Source organism: Macaca fascicularis, chromosome 10, assembly GCF_037993035.2.
Source record: "Macaca fascicularis isolate 582-1 chromosome 10, T2T-MFA8v1.1".
Classification (NCBI taxonomy): domain Eukaryota; kingdom Metazoa; phylum Chordata; class Mammalia; order Primates; family Cercopithecidae; genus Macaca; species Macaca fascicularis.
In genome coordinates this window covers 22,910,881-22,927,169 of record NC_088384.1, presented here as the reverse complement: position 1 = coordinate 22,927,169, position 16,289 = coordinate 22,910,881, and the positions used below count along the sequence as shown (strand labels likewise).

The window sequence follows — 16,289 nt, the reverse complement described above, 5'->3', positions numbered from 1 at the left end:
CTCCCCTGCCGCCGGACCAATGAGGAGCAGCAGATGTGGCCGTCAGGCATCGCCTCAATGCTTCCTGGGAGTTGTAGTTTAGAAGGCAGAGCGGAACTTAGAACTCGGGTTCCCCTCGGGTGATCCCGCCCCCTCGACTCCCCAGCCAATCAGCAGCATTAGTCTGGTTGGACGCTCTCTTTGCTTTTCCCCACGGGTGACCACGGCTAGCTAGGCCGCCGGCGAGATGTGGCGGGGGAGAGTCGGGGCTTTGCTCCGGGTGTGGGGGTTTTGGCCAACAGGGGTTCCCAGAAGGAGACTGCTAAGCTGCGATGCTGCGTCGCAGGCGGAAAGCAATTCTCCCCACTGTTGGAACTGCGGCGGCCCATGGGGCCCCGGGCGGGAGGACAGGTTCTTCTGCCCACAGTGCAGAGCGCTGCAGGCACCTGACCCCACTCGAGACTACTTCAGCCTTATGGACTGGTACGAGCGACTGTTTCGGGAAACGGGCCCGGGCGAGAGAGACGTCGGGGTCTGGCCTGCGAGAGGGGAGGACGGATCTGGCTTGCGGAAGAGAAGGCGGGACCGATAGGGGGGCGGAGGTCTAGAGAGCAGGCGTGAGAGAAGTGTCTTGATTTCTCAGGAGGAAATTGAGAGGCGGGGACTGAGGGAAGCAGCGTTGAGGTGTGGAGAAGGGAGACGAACGGGACTGGAGGGGCGGGCGCTGAAGTTAGAGGAAATAGGGGGGCCGAGGCTAGAGGGGAGGGAGATTTGAGGGGCGGTACCTACGGGAAAGGGAAGGAGAAGTCGAGGGGCGGAGCTTGAGGAAGGGGTACTTGAGGGGCAGGGCCCGGGAGACTGGAAGAGTTGGTTTGATGTATTTATGAAAGGACTGCAGAAGTGTAGTCCGAAATTGGGGAGTAAAGCATGAAAATCTTAATATTGTAGGCAAGACCTGAGGGAAAAGTGAGAATTCGAGGGAAAGGGTCCAATAAATAGTTTTTTCCCCTGAGGCTGACGATCTTGGAGAGATGGGGCAGTGTGGATAGAGCTGAACTGATAAGGAAATAGGACAGACTCTGGGAGTAGAGTGTGAACGGGGTTGAATTAAAATAAACCGGGAGACAGGGATGAAGGGACCTGGGCTGTGGAAAAGATAGGGTGGTATTAAAGAAAACGTTATTCAGTCACACTTGTTCAAACACCAGAAAGACTTTATTCAAGATCATCTTGGCCGGGCGCGGTGGCTCACGCCTGTAATTCCCAGCACTTTGGGAGGCCGAGGCGGGCGGATCACAAGGTCAGAAGATCGAGACCACGGTGAAACCCTGTCTCTACTAAAAATACAAAAAATTAGCCGGCCGCGGTGGCGGGCGCCTGTAGTCCCAGCTACTCCGGAGGCTGAGGCAGGAGAATGGCGTGAACCCAGGAGGCGGAGCTTGCAGTGAGCCGAGATCGCGCCACTGCACTCCAGCCTGGGGAACAGAGCGAGACTCCCTCTCAAAAAAAAAAAAAAGAAAAGAAAAGGCCGGGCGCGGTGGCTCAAGCCTGTAATCCCAGCACTTTGGGAGGCCGAGACGGGCGGATCACGAGGTCAGGAGATCGAGACCATCCTGGCTAACACGGTGAAACCCCATCTCTACTAAAAAATACAAAAAACTAGCCGGGCGAAGTGGCGGGCGCCTGTGGTCCCAGCTACTCGGGAGGCTGAGGCAGGAGACGGCGTAAACCCGGGAGGCGGAGCTTGCAGTGAGCTGAGATCTGGCCACTGCACTCCAGCCTGGGCGACAGAGCCAGACTCAGTCTCAAAAAAAAAAAAAGAAAAAAAAGATCATCTTGTAGAGGGGACACTGCAATAGAGTCTTGCAGTTAGGGAGAGAGATTGGTCTCAACTCCAAAAACAGCATGGGCAGAAGGAAATTTGTAGCCAAGGAGCAGAGTAAACGGGATTCTGGCTAACCGACCTAAGGTCGACCTAACCTAACGGACCTTCTTGCTGAAGACAGGCCAGGGTGCTCAGACATTACCTAGGGGATGGTGGAGGATGAACACTCTGATCAGAGATCTAGGATAATCAAATATCTAAGATTCTAGCTAAACTGACTTAGCAAGGTTATTTGCCAAAACTGGATTTTACAAGAAAGCATACAGCTGGGCCTAGGAGAAGGTTCAGAAATCTGACTAAAGTTTGGCCAGGCAAAAAATCTTTGTGTAATTTAGGAATGTCCTTTTCCCTTAACTGTGGGATCTGCCCCCACCAGTCATTGAACATGTATAAGGGGCTACAGTAACACTGATCTTTAAGTTCCTCAGGCATCCCTGTCTTGCTTCCACTTCGAGGTCCTTGCTCTTGGAATTCCACCTGGATGTCTCTTTCATCTGATCTTTGACTACTCATCATTCAGGTTTCAGTTCAGTGTCGTCTCATTGTCCACTACATCTGCTACCCACTCTGATTCTGTTCTGTGTCCCTTCGTAGGACCTACCACTTTTTGAAATTATCTGTGTATATGTTATTGCAACTTCCCCATAAGAGCAAGAACCAGGCTCATGGTAGACAAATCTTTAAATATCTGTTGCATAAATTTAATCTCCCAATTTCTTTCCAGCAACCGTTCCTTCAGAGTTGATACTGCAAAGCTCCAGCACAGGTACCAGCAACTGCAGCGTCTTGTCCACCCAGATTTCTTCAGCCAGAGGTCTCAGGTAGCTTATTGGCCAACCCCAATAATCCCCAAATATGTGTGCATACTGGGTGGCAGTGGCCTTGTGATTATGTGATTATCAGGGACCCAGCTGGAAAATCAGCTGTGTCTGCCCCATGGCAGTCTGACCCTAGCCTGCCAGACCCAGAGCTGCCATTCATTCATAGCTTTTGTCTGACTTCCCCGATAACTTAAAACCTATCAGCTGAGTATAAAGACATCTCATCCCACACCAGCTCTACTTAACCACTTCCTTAGGTGCCTGCCCATCAGCATATTATAAAACTTTGTGGGCCTGCCTGGTGCAGTGGCTCATGCCTCTAATCCCAGCACTTTGGGAGGCCCAGGCAGGCGGATCACTTGAAGTCGGGAGTTCAAGACCAGCCTGGCCAACATGGTGAAACCCTGTCTCTACTAAAAATATAAAAATTAGCCTAGTGCAGTGGCACACGCTTATAGTCCCAGCTACTTGAGAGGCTAAGGCAGGAGGATCACTTGAACGTGGGAGACAGAGGTTGCAGTGAGCTGAGTTCATGCCACTGCCACTCCAGCCTGGATGACTCTGTCTAAAAAAAAAAAAAAAAAAACTTTGTAATTTGGATGGTAAAGTACTATCTTCATCTCCACTAACAGACTGAAAAGGACTTCTCAGAGAAGCATTCGACCCTGGTGAATGACGCCTATAAGACCCTCCTCGCCCCCCTGAGCAGAGGACTGTACCTTGTAAGGTGATTTCCCAACCCTTTTGTGCATGAAGTCCTGATGCCCATTATGACATAGGACAGCCACGTCCCCTTTATTCAGCAGAAGAGTGCTTGAGGTCGGGCATGGTGGCTCACACCTGTAATCCCAGCACTTTAGGAGGCTGAGGTGGACAGATCACTTCAGCCCAGGAGTTCAAGACCATCCTGGGCAACATGATGACACCCCATTTCTACAAAAAATACCAAAATTAGCTGGGCATGGTGGCATACACCTGTAGTCCCAGCTACTCTGGAGTTGAAGCAGGAGGATCACTTGAGCCTGAGAGGTCGAGGCTACAGTGAGCTGTGATTGTACTACTGCACCCTCTCAAAAAAAAAAAAGAGTCCAGGGACCCAATAGTATTTAGCCTTACAGCACAAGTATAATTTTCTCTGTGAATATTACTTGCCTCAACAGCATTTTTTAAATTGTTATTTTCTAGCTTTTTTCTATGAATTTCAAGGATTTGATGTTGGTAGCTTTTAGTTAAAAGTCATTTTCTGTTGTGTTTTTTTTATTTTCCCCTCTCAAAAGTATCTTAAGAGGCCAGGCATGGTGGCTCACGCCTGTAATCCCAGCACTTTGGGAGGCCGAGGCAGGTGGATCACGAGGTCAGGAGTTCAAGACCAGCCTGGTCAAGGTGGTGAAACCCTGCCTCTACAAAAAATACAAAATAATTAGCCAGACGTGGTGGCAGGTGCCTCTAATCCCAGCTACTTGAGAGGCTGAGGCAGAGAATTGCTTCCCCAGGAGGCAGAGGTTGCAGTGAGCTGAGATCATGCCACTGCACTCCAGCCTGGGTAACAGAGCGAGACTTCATCTCAAAAAAAAAAAAAAAAAGTATCTTACAATCTAGAAAATTTTGTAATTGAATAGAATCTTTAGAAACATCTAGTTCAACCTCTGGGTGGAGGGATGACTACCCCAAGATCACACCAAGGTCACACAGTTTCAGGTAGCATTAAGTGGAAATCCCATTCCAGCATTTATGTTTCAGTCCAACCTTTTGATACCCCTTAGTCTTTCATTACTGGGACTGTTCCAGTTTTCTCTATTAGAGGTATTATTTCCTAACGGATGAGTAGGATTTAGATTACTCTGCCCATAGTTTCTTCAACTTATTTTTCTTGCTTTCTGCCCCAATAGCTAAAGCTCCATGGAATAGAGATTCCTGAAAGGACAGATTATGAAATGGACAGGCAATTTCTCATGGAAATAATGGAAATCAATGAAAAACTTGCAGAAGCTGAAAGTGAAGCTGCCATGAAAGAGATTGAATCCATTGTCAAAGGTGAAAGACAAAATAGCACCGAATGTATTTCATTGCTTGTCCAAGGATAAGTGAAAAATGAACGTAAAGAGTACATAATGGCCCAGGCACAGTGGCTCATGCCTATAATCCCAGCACTTTGGGAGGCCAAGGCGAGTGGATCACCTGAGGTCAGGCGTTCAAGACCAGCCTGGCCAACATGGTGAAACCCTATCTCTACTAAAAATACAAAAATTAGCCAGGTGTGGTAGCAGGCGCCTGTAGTCCCAGCTACTCGGGAGGCTGAGGCAGGAGAATGGCATGAACCCAGGAGGCAGAGCTTGCAGTGAGCGGAAATCACGCCACTGCACTCCAGCCTGGGCGACAGAGCGAGACTCCGTCTCAAAAAAAAAAAAAAAAAAAGGAAGGTTATTTACTTTAAGGAATTAGCTCACATAATTGTGGGAGCTGGCACATCTAAAATCTATAGGGTAGGACTGGGCGCAGTGGCTCATGCCTGTAATCCCAGCATTTTGGGAGACCGAGAAGGGCAGATCCCTTGAGTCTAGGAGTTCGAGACCAGCCTGGGCAATGTGGCGAAACTCCATCTGTGAAAAAAAAGACTAAAAAATCAGCCAAGCATCGACCGGGCGTGGTGGCTCACGCCTGTAATCCCAGCACTTTGGGAGGCCGAGGCAGGTGGATCACCTGAGGTTGGGGGTTCGAGACCAGCCAGGCCAACATGGAGAAACCCCGTCTCTACTAAAAATAGAAAATTAGCCGAGCATGGTGGTGCATGCCTATAATCCCAGCTACTCGGGAGGCTGAGGCAGGAGAATCGCTTGAACTTGGGAGGCGGGGCTTGCAGTGAGCCGAGATTGTGCCACTGCACTCCAGCCTGGGCAACAGAGTGAGACTCTGTCTCAAAAAAAAAAAAAAAAAAATCAGCCAAGCGTGGAGGTGCACACTTGTGGTCCCAGCTATCCGGGAGGCTGAGGTGGGAGAATCACCTGAGCCCGGGTGTCAGAGCTTGCAGTGAGCTGAGATCACGCCACTGCACTCCAGCCTGAGTGACAGTGAGACCCTGTCACAAAAAAATAAATAAATAAAATCTATAAGGTAGATAAGCAGGCTGAAAGTCTAGGCAGGATTTCTATGTTACAGTCTTGCTACAGAATTCCTTCCCAGAAAACCTGTTTTTGCACTTAATGCCTCTACTTGATTGGATGAGGCCCACCCACATTATGTAGGGTAACATCCATTACTTAAAGTCAACTGATTATAAATGTTAATCACATCTACAAATACCTTCACAGGATCATCTAAACTAGTTGGTTTTTGTTTTTTTGAGACATGGTCTCACTCTGTCACCCAGGCTGGAGCGCAGTGGTACAGTCACAGCTCACTGTAGCCTTGACCCATGGGCTCAAGCAATCTTCTCACCTCAACCTCTTGGATAGCTGGGACTACAGGCGTGCATCACCACGCCTGGCTAATTTTTTGTGTCTTTTATAGAGATGGGATTTCGCCATGTTGCCCAGGCTGGCTTTAAACTCCTGGGTTCAAAGCAATCCCCCTGCCTCAGTCTCCCAAAGTGCTGGGATTACAGGCGTGACTCAATGTGCCTGGCAAACAACTGGGCACCATAGCCTAGCCAACTTGACTCATCAAATTGACCATTCCACATATAAAAGATTCCAAGGTTCTCTGTTAGACTCTATTCATTACATACTTTCACAGATATTTGTAGTGTTCTACTACAAATATCAGGCACTGCGTATGACACTGAGGATACAGCATAGAACAAGAAAGACTGTGCCTTCTTGGAGTTTATATATGTCAACTGTGCCCAAAATGGATTCCCAAGTGTCTCCCCTCCCCACCTTTCCCCTAAAAAAAACCTGTTCCTCTTAGGCCGGGCGCGGTGGCTCACGCCTGTAATCCCTGCACTTGGGGAGGCCGAGGCAGGCGGATCACGAGGTCGGGAGATCAAGACCATCCTGGCTAACATAGTGAAACCCCGTCTCTACTAAAAATACAAAAAGTTAGCTGGGCGTGTTGGCATGCGCCTGTAGTCCCAGCTACTCGGGAGGCTGAGGCAGGAGAATTGCTTGAACCCAGGAGGCGGAGGTTGCAGTGAGCCGAGATCGTGCCACTGTACTCCAGCCTGGATGACAAAGCAAGACTCCAAATAAAAAAATAATAAGAAGAATAATCTGTTCCTCTTCCAGTGTTCCCTAAGAGAATGACACCAGTTGAACAAGTGTAAATTTTGAGGAGGCCTTAACAACCTTATTTTTCCTTATGCGTGTAGTCAGTCTTTTATGTCTGAAAGAGCCGACTTAAATTTGCCTCAAATTCATCCACCCATCTCTATTTTCACTGCCACCAACCTTTTCCAAGCTACCATTCACTCTCACCTGGACAACTGCAGTAGCTTTTCACTGGTCTGTCTGTACCTTCAGGCCCCATCTAACAAATCCCTTCACTGTCACTGGAATCTTTTTGAAACTCAAGTCTTTTTTTTTTTTTTTTTTTTGAGACAGAGTCTTGCTCTGTCATCCAGGCTGGAGTGCAGTGGTATCATCTCGGCTCACTGCAACCTCTGCCTCCCAGGTTCAAGCTATGCTCCTGCCTCTGCCTCCCAAGTTGCTAGGACTACAGGTGCGTGCCACCATGCTTGGCTAATTCTATTTTTTGTTTTTAGTAGTGACGGGGTTTCACCATGTTGCCCAGGCTGATCTCAAACTCCTGACCTCAGGTGATCCATCCATCTTGGCCTCCCAAAGTGCTGGGATTACAGGTGTGAGCCACCAAGCCCAGCCAAAACCCAAATCTAATCACTACTTTTGGCCTTATTTAAATTGGCCAGGTGTGGCTTACACCTGTAATCCCAGTACTTTGGGAGGCTGAAGTGGGAGGATCTTTTGAGCCCAGGAGTTCAAGACTAGCCTGGTCAACATAGCAAGACCCCATCTCCATAAAAAAATTTAAAAATTAGCCAGATGTGGTAGTGCATGCCTGTAGTCCCAGCTACTCAGGAGGCTGAGGCAGGAGGATCACTTGAGCCCAGGAGGTGGAGATTGCAGTGAACCGTGTTTGCACCATTGCTCTCCAGCTTCAGCAGTGGAGCGAAACCACGTCTCAGAAAAAAAGAAAAAACTTTTTTTTTTTTTAATGTGTATTTTTTTTTTTTAATTATACTTTGAGTTCTAGGGTACATGTGCATAACGTGCAGGTTTGTTACATATGTATACTTGTGCCATGTTGGTGTGCTGCAGCCATCAACTCGTCAGCACCCATCAACTCGTCATTTACATCAGGTATAACTCCCAATGCAATCCCTCCCCCCTCCCCAAGAAAAAACTTTTAAGTGGCTTCTCACTGCTCTAAAGCTCTAGCATCCCTTACAGGGCCCTGCATGCCCTGTCCTTTGCTTCTCTTCGTTTTGCCCTCTCCACTCCAGCCACACTGACCACTTCCGGTTCCTCATCTGTACTAGGCACCCTCCTACCTTAGGGCCTCTTGCTTCTGCCTGAAGCCCTCCTCTCCTTCACCCCATTTAAGTTAACCCCTCCTTCTCCAGATCTGAAGGCAATCATCATTTCCTCAGAGAAGCCTTTTTTAAGCTATCTATTAGTAGTGGCTATCTCTTTTGTAAGACTAATCACAGTTATAACTTCACTGTTCTGTGTGATATTAATTGATCAATATCAGCCTCCCTCATTAGACTGGAAGTTCTGCAGAAGGAGAAATCATGTCTACTTTTTGCTTCCCTCACATCCTCAGCTCACAGAAAAGTACTTATAGTTTAAAAGGAACTTGGTAAGTATTTACTAAATGAGCAAACAATAATGAGAAAAGACGTTTAAAGCAGTAAAATAGAATTTGTGGTGAGGGGACTGTCAGCTGGAGATATGTTGACAGCATTAGGGCTCGGTGATAGGGAGAAGAGAAACTCAGGAGTTGCAGTCGATGGGCTCAGCTGCCCAATTTTAGATGACAAGGCAGCATGCTATTGACTTTGTGTGACCTTGAACAAATGACTTCATTCCTCTGACCTTCAGTTTCCTCATCTGTAAATAGAGATAATATTAGTACTGGTTGTTGTGGGGATCAAGATAAATGAGATAAAGCATGTAAAAGCATGTATTCTAGGCCAGGTATGGTGGCTCACGCCTATAATTCCAGCACTTTGGGAGGCTGAGATGGGCAGATCACCTGAGGTCAGGAGTTCAAGACCACTCTGACCAACATGGCGAAACCCCGTCTCTACTAAAAATACAAAATTAGCCGGGCATGGTGGCGCACGCCTATAATCCCACCAACTTCGGAGGCTAAAGCAGGAGAATTGCTTGAACCCGGGAGGCAGAGGTTGCAGTGAGCCGAGATCGCACCATTGCACTACAGACTGGGCAACAAGAGTGAAACTCCGTCTGAAAAAAAAAAAAAAAAAACTTATTCTAGCCCTATAGTAAACATTTGACTTTGAGCAGCTCACTGACCTTAATTTAGATTAATTCCTAAATTTTCTCCTGTAAGGTATCTGTTACGGCCCAGGTAAAATGAATGTTCAAGGCATAGAGCTAGTTAATTTTAGGGTCAGGGCTTAAGAACCTCCAGGTTCCTAGTCTGTTCTTTTGTGGACACCACACTGCTACCTGAGAGGTGAGTTTCAAACACCAGACTGGGAGTCAAGTGACTTGGATTCTGCTCCCAGATCTTCCACTCATCACCCATGGGACAATTCCCCCAATACCTGTCATTTCCTACCTTAGGGATATAATGTATTTGACAGTGTTTCGAAAGACGACACCATATAAATGACTGATACTATTTATATCTGAGAAATGAGATTACTGGAAGATTCCTCATTTTCTAACAAGGAATCAAGAGAAATATGAGATAGCTGCTGCTTTATTTTGTTTGGCATCTTCTCTCTTATGACACAACATGATGTAAATGTTTTCATTTTCCTGAGAGGCCATACAATTTGCAAATCGTTGCCGGAAACACTCAGTAATGCTTTACTGATAGGTGTTCCCAGCATGTTAATATTCTCCTTGCTGAAATGTCGAAGACCCAAACTGTTTTGTGGAGATAATCAGTATATCCTTGTCTTTTTTTTTTTTTTTTTTTAACTGATTCTATAGCCATTTTATAAGCCTTGGTGATTGCTCCTCAGACCTTTCATGGGTAGAAAAACAGTGTTATTAGGGTCAGCCAGAGTTCTGCTAAACAGCAGCTGCCGTCATGGTACACACAGAGACAAAGGTTATGAAGCCTTACCCTAGAATATAAACTTCCTCCTTAGTTGTGTTCAAACCAGCATGATTACAAAGTATATGTATTGTCTTCATATTATAAGTCTATTTCAGTGGAAAAATTAAGAGAATGGTTTTCTTTTTCAGCTAAACAGAAAGAATTTACTGACAATGTGAGCAGTGCTTTTGAACAAGGTACTTTCTTTTCTTGACTTTCTTAAATATGGAAAGAAATTCCAAGCACTAAGACGTAGCCATTCATTCAATGACTAGCTATGATATACCTTCCTATGATAGCTATGTTGGGAGATATGAAATACTTAGAATCTACATTTCTGCCTTTAAAAAATGCCTTTAATACATTTCTGGGCCGGGCACAGTGGCTCACGCCTGTAATCCCATCACTTTGGGAGGCCAAGGTGGGCGGATCATGAGGTTGGGAGATAGAGACCATCCTCGCTAACGGATAAAACGCCATCTCTACTAAAAATACAAAAATTAGCCGGGCGTGGTGGCACACCGCCTGTAGTCCCAGCTGCTATGGAGGCTGAGGCAGGAGAGTCACTTGAACCAGGGAGGCGGAAGTTGCAGTGAGCCGAGATTGTGCCACTATGCCAGCCTGGGCAACAGGGCAAGACTCTGACTCAAAAAAAAAAAAAAAAGAAAAAAAAGGATCGACATTTCTGCCTTGCTAGAGAAACAAACTATATCAAAAAAGTGATCCGGGCATGGTGACTCATACCTGTAATCCCAGCAGTTTGGGAGGGTGAGGTGGGTGGATCACTTGAGGTCAGGGGTTTGAGACCAGCCTGGCCAACATGGTGAAACTCCCATCTCTATTAAAAATACAAAAATTAGCTGAGTGTGGTGGTATGTGCCTACAGTCCCAGCTACTCAAGAGGCTGAGGCAGGGGAATTGCTTGAACCGGGGAGGCTGAGGTTGCAGTGAGCTGAGACTGCACTGCTGCACTCCAGCCTGGGCAACAGAGCGAGACTCCTTCTCAAAACAAAAAAAGAAACCTGAAGGAGGAATGAAGCTATTCTCAGGCAAATAAAAATTGAGGGAATTTAGACTGGGCGTGCTGGTTCACACCTGTAATCCCAGCACTTTGGGAGGCCGAGGCAGGTGGATCAAGAGGTCAAGAGATCAAGACCATCCTAGCCAACATGGTGAAACCCCATCTCTTCTAAAAATAGAAAATTAGCCGGGTGTGGTAGTGTGCCTGTAATCCCAGCTACTTGGGAGGCTGAGGCAGGAGAATCACTTGAACTTGGGAGGTGGAGGTTGCAGTGAACCTAGATCGCACCACTGCACTCCAGCCTGGATAAAAGTACAAGATTCCATCTGAAAAAAAAAGAGGCCAGGCGCGGTGGCTCAAGCCTGTAATCCCAGCACTTTGGGAGGCCGAGACGGGCGGATCACGAGGTCAGGAGATCGAGACCATCCTGGCTAACGCAGTGAAACCCCGTCTCTACTAAAAAATACAAAAAACTAGCCGGGCGAGGTGGCGGGCGCCTGTAGTCCCAGCTACTCGGGAGGCTGAGGCAGGAGAATGGCGTAAACCCGGGAGGCGGAGCTTGCAGTGAGCTGAGATCCGGCCACTGCGCTCCAGCCTGGGCGACAGAGCAAGACTCTGTCCCAAAAAAAAAAAAAAAAAAGAGGAAATTTGTTGACAGGAGACCTGCCTTGTAAAAAAATGTTAAAATAATTGATTGGCCGGGCATGGTGGCTCACGCCTGTAATCCCAACATGTTGGGAGGCTGAGGTGGGCGGATCACGAGGTCAGGAGTTCGAGACCACCCTGACAAACATAGTGGAACCCCATCTCTACTAAAAATACAAAATTAGCCAGCATGGTGGCGCTCACCTGTAATCCCAGCTACTCAGGAGGCTGAGGCAGGAGAATCGCTTGAACCCAGGAGTTGGAGGTTGCAGTGAGCTGAGATCACGCCAATGCACTCCAACCTGGGTGACAGAATGAGACTCTGTCTCAAAAAAAGAATTTATTTAGAGTGGAGGAAATTTATATAGGTCAGAAACTTGGGTCTACATAAAGAAAGGAAAACCATTGGAGAAAGGAATAAGTAAATGTAAAATTAAAACTTTTTTTTTAATTGATCTAACAGTTAAATTTGTTCAAAATAATAAGTGCAACAATGGGCTGGGCGCAGTGGCTCACATCTGTAATCCCAGCACTTTAGGAGGCTGAGGCAGGCGGATCATTTGAGGTCGGGAGTTCGAGACCAGCCTGGCCGACATGGTGAAACCCCATCTCTACTGAAAATGCAAAAAAATTAGCCCAGCATGGTGGCAGGTGCCTATAATCCCAGCTACTCAGCAGGCTGAGGCAGGAAAATCACTTGAACCCGGGAGGCAGAGGTTGCAGTGAGCTGAGATTGCGCCATTGCACTCCAGCCTGGGCAACAAGAGAAAAACTCCATCTCAAAAAAAAGGGATAGAAATTTTGACACAGGGTCAGGCGCAGTAGCTCAAGCCTGTAATCCCAGCACGTAGGAAGTCCAAAGCCAGCGGATCACAAGGTCAGGAGTTCGAGACCAGCTTGGCCAATATGGTTGAAACCCCATCTCTACTAAAAATACAAAAAGTAGCCAGGTGTGGTGGCAGATGCCTGTAATCCCAGCTACTTGGGAGGCTGAGGCAGGAGAATCGAGCCAAGATCGCACCACTGCACTCCTGCCTGAGCAACAAGAGCAAAACTCTGTCTCAAGGGAAAAAAAAAAAAGGAAATTCTGACACAGGTTCCAACATGGATGAACCTTGAGGGCAATGTACTATGTGAAATGTCAGTCACAAAAGGACAAATACTATATAATTCCACTTATATGAGGTACCTGTGATAGATTCATAGAGAGAAAGTGGAATGGTGGTTGTGGGGAATAGAGTCGGGAAGAGGAAAATAGACAGTTATTTCATAAGTAGACAGCTTCAGTTTTGCAAGATGAAGAGAGTTCTGTGGAAGTCTGGGCAGGGTGGCTTGCACCTGTAATCCCAGCACTTTGAGAGACTGAGGCAGATGGATCACCTGAGACCAGGAGTTCAAGACCAGCCTGACCAACATGGTGAAACCCCATCTCTACTGAAAATACAAAAATTAGCTGGGTGTGATGGTGCATACCTGTAATCCCAGCTACTTGGGATTTTGAGGCACAAGAATCACTTGAACCCGGGAGGTGGAGGCTGCAGTCAGCCAAGATGATGCCACTGCACTCCAGCCTCAACGACAACGGGAGACTCCATCTGAAACAAACAAAAAAAAAGTTCTGCGGATGGATGGTGATGATCCTTGCATAACAATGTGAATGTAGTTAATGTCATTGAACTGTACACTTAGAAATGGCTAACATGATGAATTTTATGTCATGTGTTACCACAACTTAATTTTTTTTTTTTTTTTTTTTTTGAGACCGAGTTTTGCTCTTTCACCCAGGCTGGAGTGCAGTGGCACGATCGCACGATCTCAGCTTACTGCAACCTCAGCCTTTCGGTTTCAAGTGATTCTCCTGCCTCAGCCTCCCAAGTAGCTGCTATTACAGGTGCCTATCACCATGCCCAGCTAATTTTTGTATTTTTAGTAGAGATGGGGTTTCACCATGTTGGCCAGGCTGGTCTTGAACGCCTGACTTCATGATCCGCCCACCTCGGCCTCCCAAAGTGCTGGGATTACAGGCCTGAGTCACTGCACCTGGTCCTAAAATTTTTTTAATACAAAAAATATATTAAATAAATTGAGAAATGAAATATGACCAAGGCCTTCCAAGTCCCTGGTAGACCATTTGCCATTACATTTCCCACAGTAACCACCCTCCTGAATTTTGTGTTACTCATTCCCTTGCTTTTCTTGATAGTTTTAACCATATATGTACATAATAATGTATTATTTCGTCTCACATATTTTTATCTTTATATAAATAATATCATATATATCCTGTGACTTTTTTGCTAAATATTTTATTTTTGGAGTCATCTGGAATGATGCGAGTGGTTATAACATATCTTCATTTTAGCACTCTTCACATTGTGTTGTACTTATCTAAGTCAGGGTTTCTCAACTTTGGCACTACAGATATTGTAAGCCAGTTAATTCTTCATTTGGGGGAGCTGTCCTGAGCACTGTAAGACGATTAGCAGCATCCCTGGCCTGTACCCACCAGATGTCAGTACTACCTCCTAGCTGTGACAACCAAAAATATCTCCAGATCTTGCCCGATGTCCCCATGGGGACAAAATCATCCCCAGTTGAAAATCACTGGTCTGGCCAGGCATGGTGGCTCACACCTATAATCCCAGCACTTTGGGAATCCATGGCAGGCAGATCACTTGAGGTCAGGAATTTGAGACCAGCCACAGCCAACATGGTGAAACCCTGCCTCTACTAAAAATACAAAAATTAGCCAGGCATGGTGGCAGACACCCTGTAGTACCAGCTACTCAGGAGACTGAGGCATGAGTATTGGTTGAACCCGGGAGGCAGAGGTTGCAGTGAGCTGAGATCGCGCCACTGCACTCTGGCCTAGGTGACAGAGTGAGGCTCCATCTCACACACACACAAAAAAGAAAATCACTGGTCTAACGGTGTCTTTCTTGGGAACTGTAAGCCCCCTGAGCTTATCTCTGTGCCTTAGCACCTGAACTGTAAGCCCCCTGAAGGCAGCTCTGTGCCTCAGCACCTGGCATAGAGGAAGCATCCAGTGCTTTCATATCCTCAGTATACCACCACATGTGTTAGGGAAAAAGTTTTAAAACTTTTAAAACACAACCCCCCCTTTTTTTAAAAAAAAGAGACAGGGTCTCACCCTGTCACCCAGGTTGAAGTACAGTGGCGCAGTCATAGCTCAGTGCAACCTCAAACTCCTAGGCTGAAAGGATCCTCCCACATCAGCCTCCCAAGTAGCCAGGACTACAGACATGTGCCACTATGCCCAGCTAATTTTTTTTTTTTTTTTTTTTTTTTTGGTAGAGACAGGGTCTTGCCTTGTTACCCAGGCTGGTCTTCAATTCCTGGGCTCAAGCCATCCTCCCGCCTCAGCCTCCCAAAGTGCTGGGATAGCAGGTATGAGCTCCTGCATCTAGCCCCCACCAGTCATTTATTACTTGGGTCTATTCTGAAGAGAATAAACTTCTCTAATTTATGTGAATCCTGTGCACATGCTCTTACATGCCCCCCCCCCCCCGATTTGGTTTATCCCTTTGTCCCCTTAACGATCCAGATGTTCTCCCTCTTTGTTGCTAAGTCTTATTGAGGAATTGAGGGGCCCTCCGGACCCCAGGGCTCCACCTATATATGGCTGCCCTAGTCATCAGAGTTGGTTTTATTCTTGCTTGAAATGAAGACTGACTTCAGTGTCTCTGTTTATTTCAGATGACTTTGAAGAAGCCAAGGAAATTTTGACAAAGATGAGATACTTTTCAAATATAGAAGAAAAGATCAAGTTAAAGAAGATTCCCCTTTAATTGTTGATAGTTTAAAGTTTAAAAAATAAAGTTCTTGCCAGGCGCAGTGGCTCACACCTGTAATCCCAGCACTTTGGGAGGCTGAGGTGGGTAGATCACGAGGTCAGGAGTTCAAGAGCAGCTTGGCCAACATAGTGAAACCCCATCTCTGCTAAAAATACAAAAATTAACCGGGCATGGTGGTGCGTGCCTGTAGTCCCAGCTACTCGGTAGGCCGAGGCAGGAGAATCACTTGAACCCTGGAGGTGGAGGTTGCAGTGGCACAGACTGCCACTGCGCTCCAGCTTGGGCAACAGAGTGAGACTTTGTCTCAAAAAATAAGAAAATAAACAAAGTTATTGTGTATTTCTTTTCTGGCTTCTGGTAGTTGGAAATAGATAAGCTTTAACCATTTATATCATCTTAATTAAGCCTGTGGCTCAAGCATTAATGGATGGCAAAGTTTGTCATGTGGGAAGAAACACAGCCTAGTCAGAGCTTTGGGTGGTCAGTTCTTCATCTGATACTTGACATTGCATGACCCCAATGTAGGCTAATGGATGAAGAGGTGGAAATGGGGCCAATTTGAGGCCCTACAAAGAGGAGTCCAAAAACTTTTTTCTGCAAAGGGCCTGGTAGTGAATATTTTCAAGCTTTGTGGTCTATATCAAGGGTCCCCAACCTGTTAGGAACTGGATCACACAGCAGGAGGTGAGTGGCAGGTGAGCGTGCAAGCGAGCATTACCGCCTGAGCTTTGTCTCCTGTCAGATCCGCTTTGACCTTAGATTCTCAAAGGAATACGAACTGCGCATGTGAGGGTTCTAAGTTGCATGCTCCTTGTGAGAATCTAATGCCTGATGATCTGAGGTGGAATAGTTTCATCCCCAAACCATCC

The 16,289-nt window shown here is 46.7% G+C and overlaps 1 protein-coding gene and 1 long non-coding RNA gene across 12 annotated transcripts; one reads left to right on the top strand and one right to left on the bottom strand.

The window, feature by feature from the left end:
* Window positions 1-173: 173 nt before the first annotated feature.
* Window positions 174-15,457, top strand: HSCB (HscB mitochondrial iron-sulfur cluster cochaperone). Of its 11 annotated transcripts, XM_065522321.2 has the most exons (7): window positions 174-462; window positions 2,589-2,685; window positions 3,318-3,407; window positions 4,575-4,719; window positions 10,089-10,136; window positions 14,921-15,013; window positions 15,323-15,457. In XM_065522321.2, exons 1-7 carry the CDS (start codon window positions 227-229, stop codon window positions 15,412-15,414), a joined length of 801 nt encoding a protein of 266 aa, XP_065378393.1. In that variant the 5' UTR covers window positions 174-226; the 3' UTR covers window positions 15,415-15,457. The 11 variants fall into 10 exon arrangements, 9 of the variants coding, with proteins under 9 accessions (XP_065378393.1, XP_005567763.3, XP_073860209.1 ...); XR_012418892.1 differs by lacking the exon at window positions 14,921-15,013 and having other exon boundaries at window positions 3,318-3,412; XR_010578394.2 differs by lacking the exon at window positions 4,575-4,719.
* Window positions 8,488-13,202, bottom strand: LOC135965457 (uncharacterized). Its single transcript, XR_010578395.2, has 3 exons — window positions 13,079-13,202; window positions 11,810-11,907; window positions 8,488-8,753 (listed from the first exon to the last, which is right to left on the bottom strand). It is a non-coding gene; the product is annotated as an uncharacterized lncRNA (long non-coding RNA).
* Window positions 15,458-16,289: the final 832 nt, after the last annotated feature.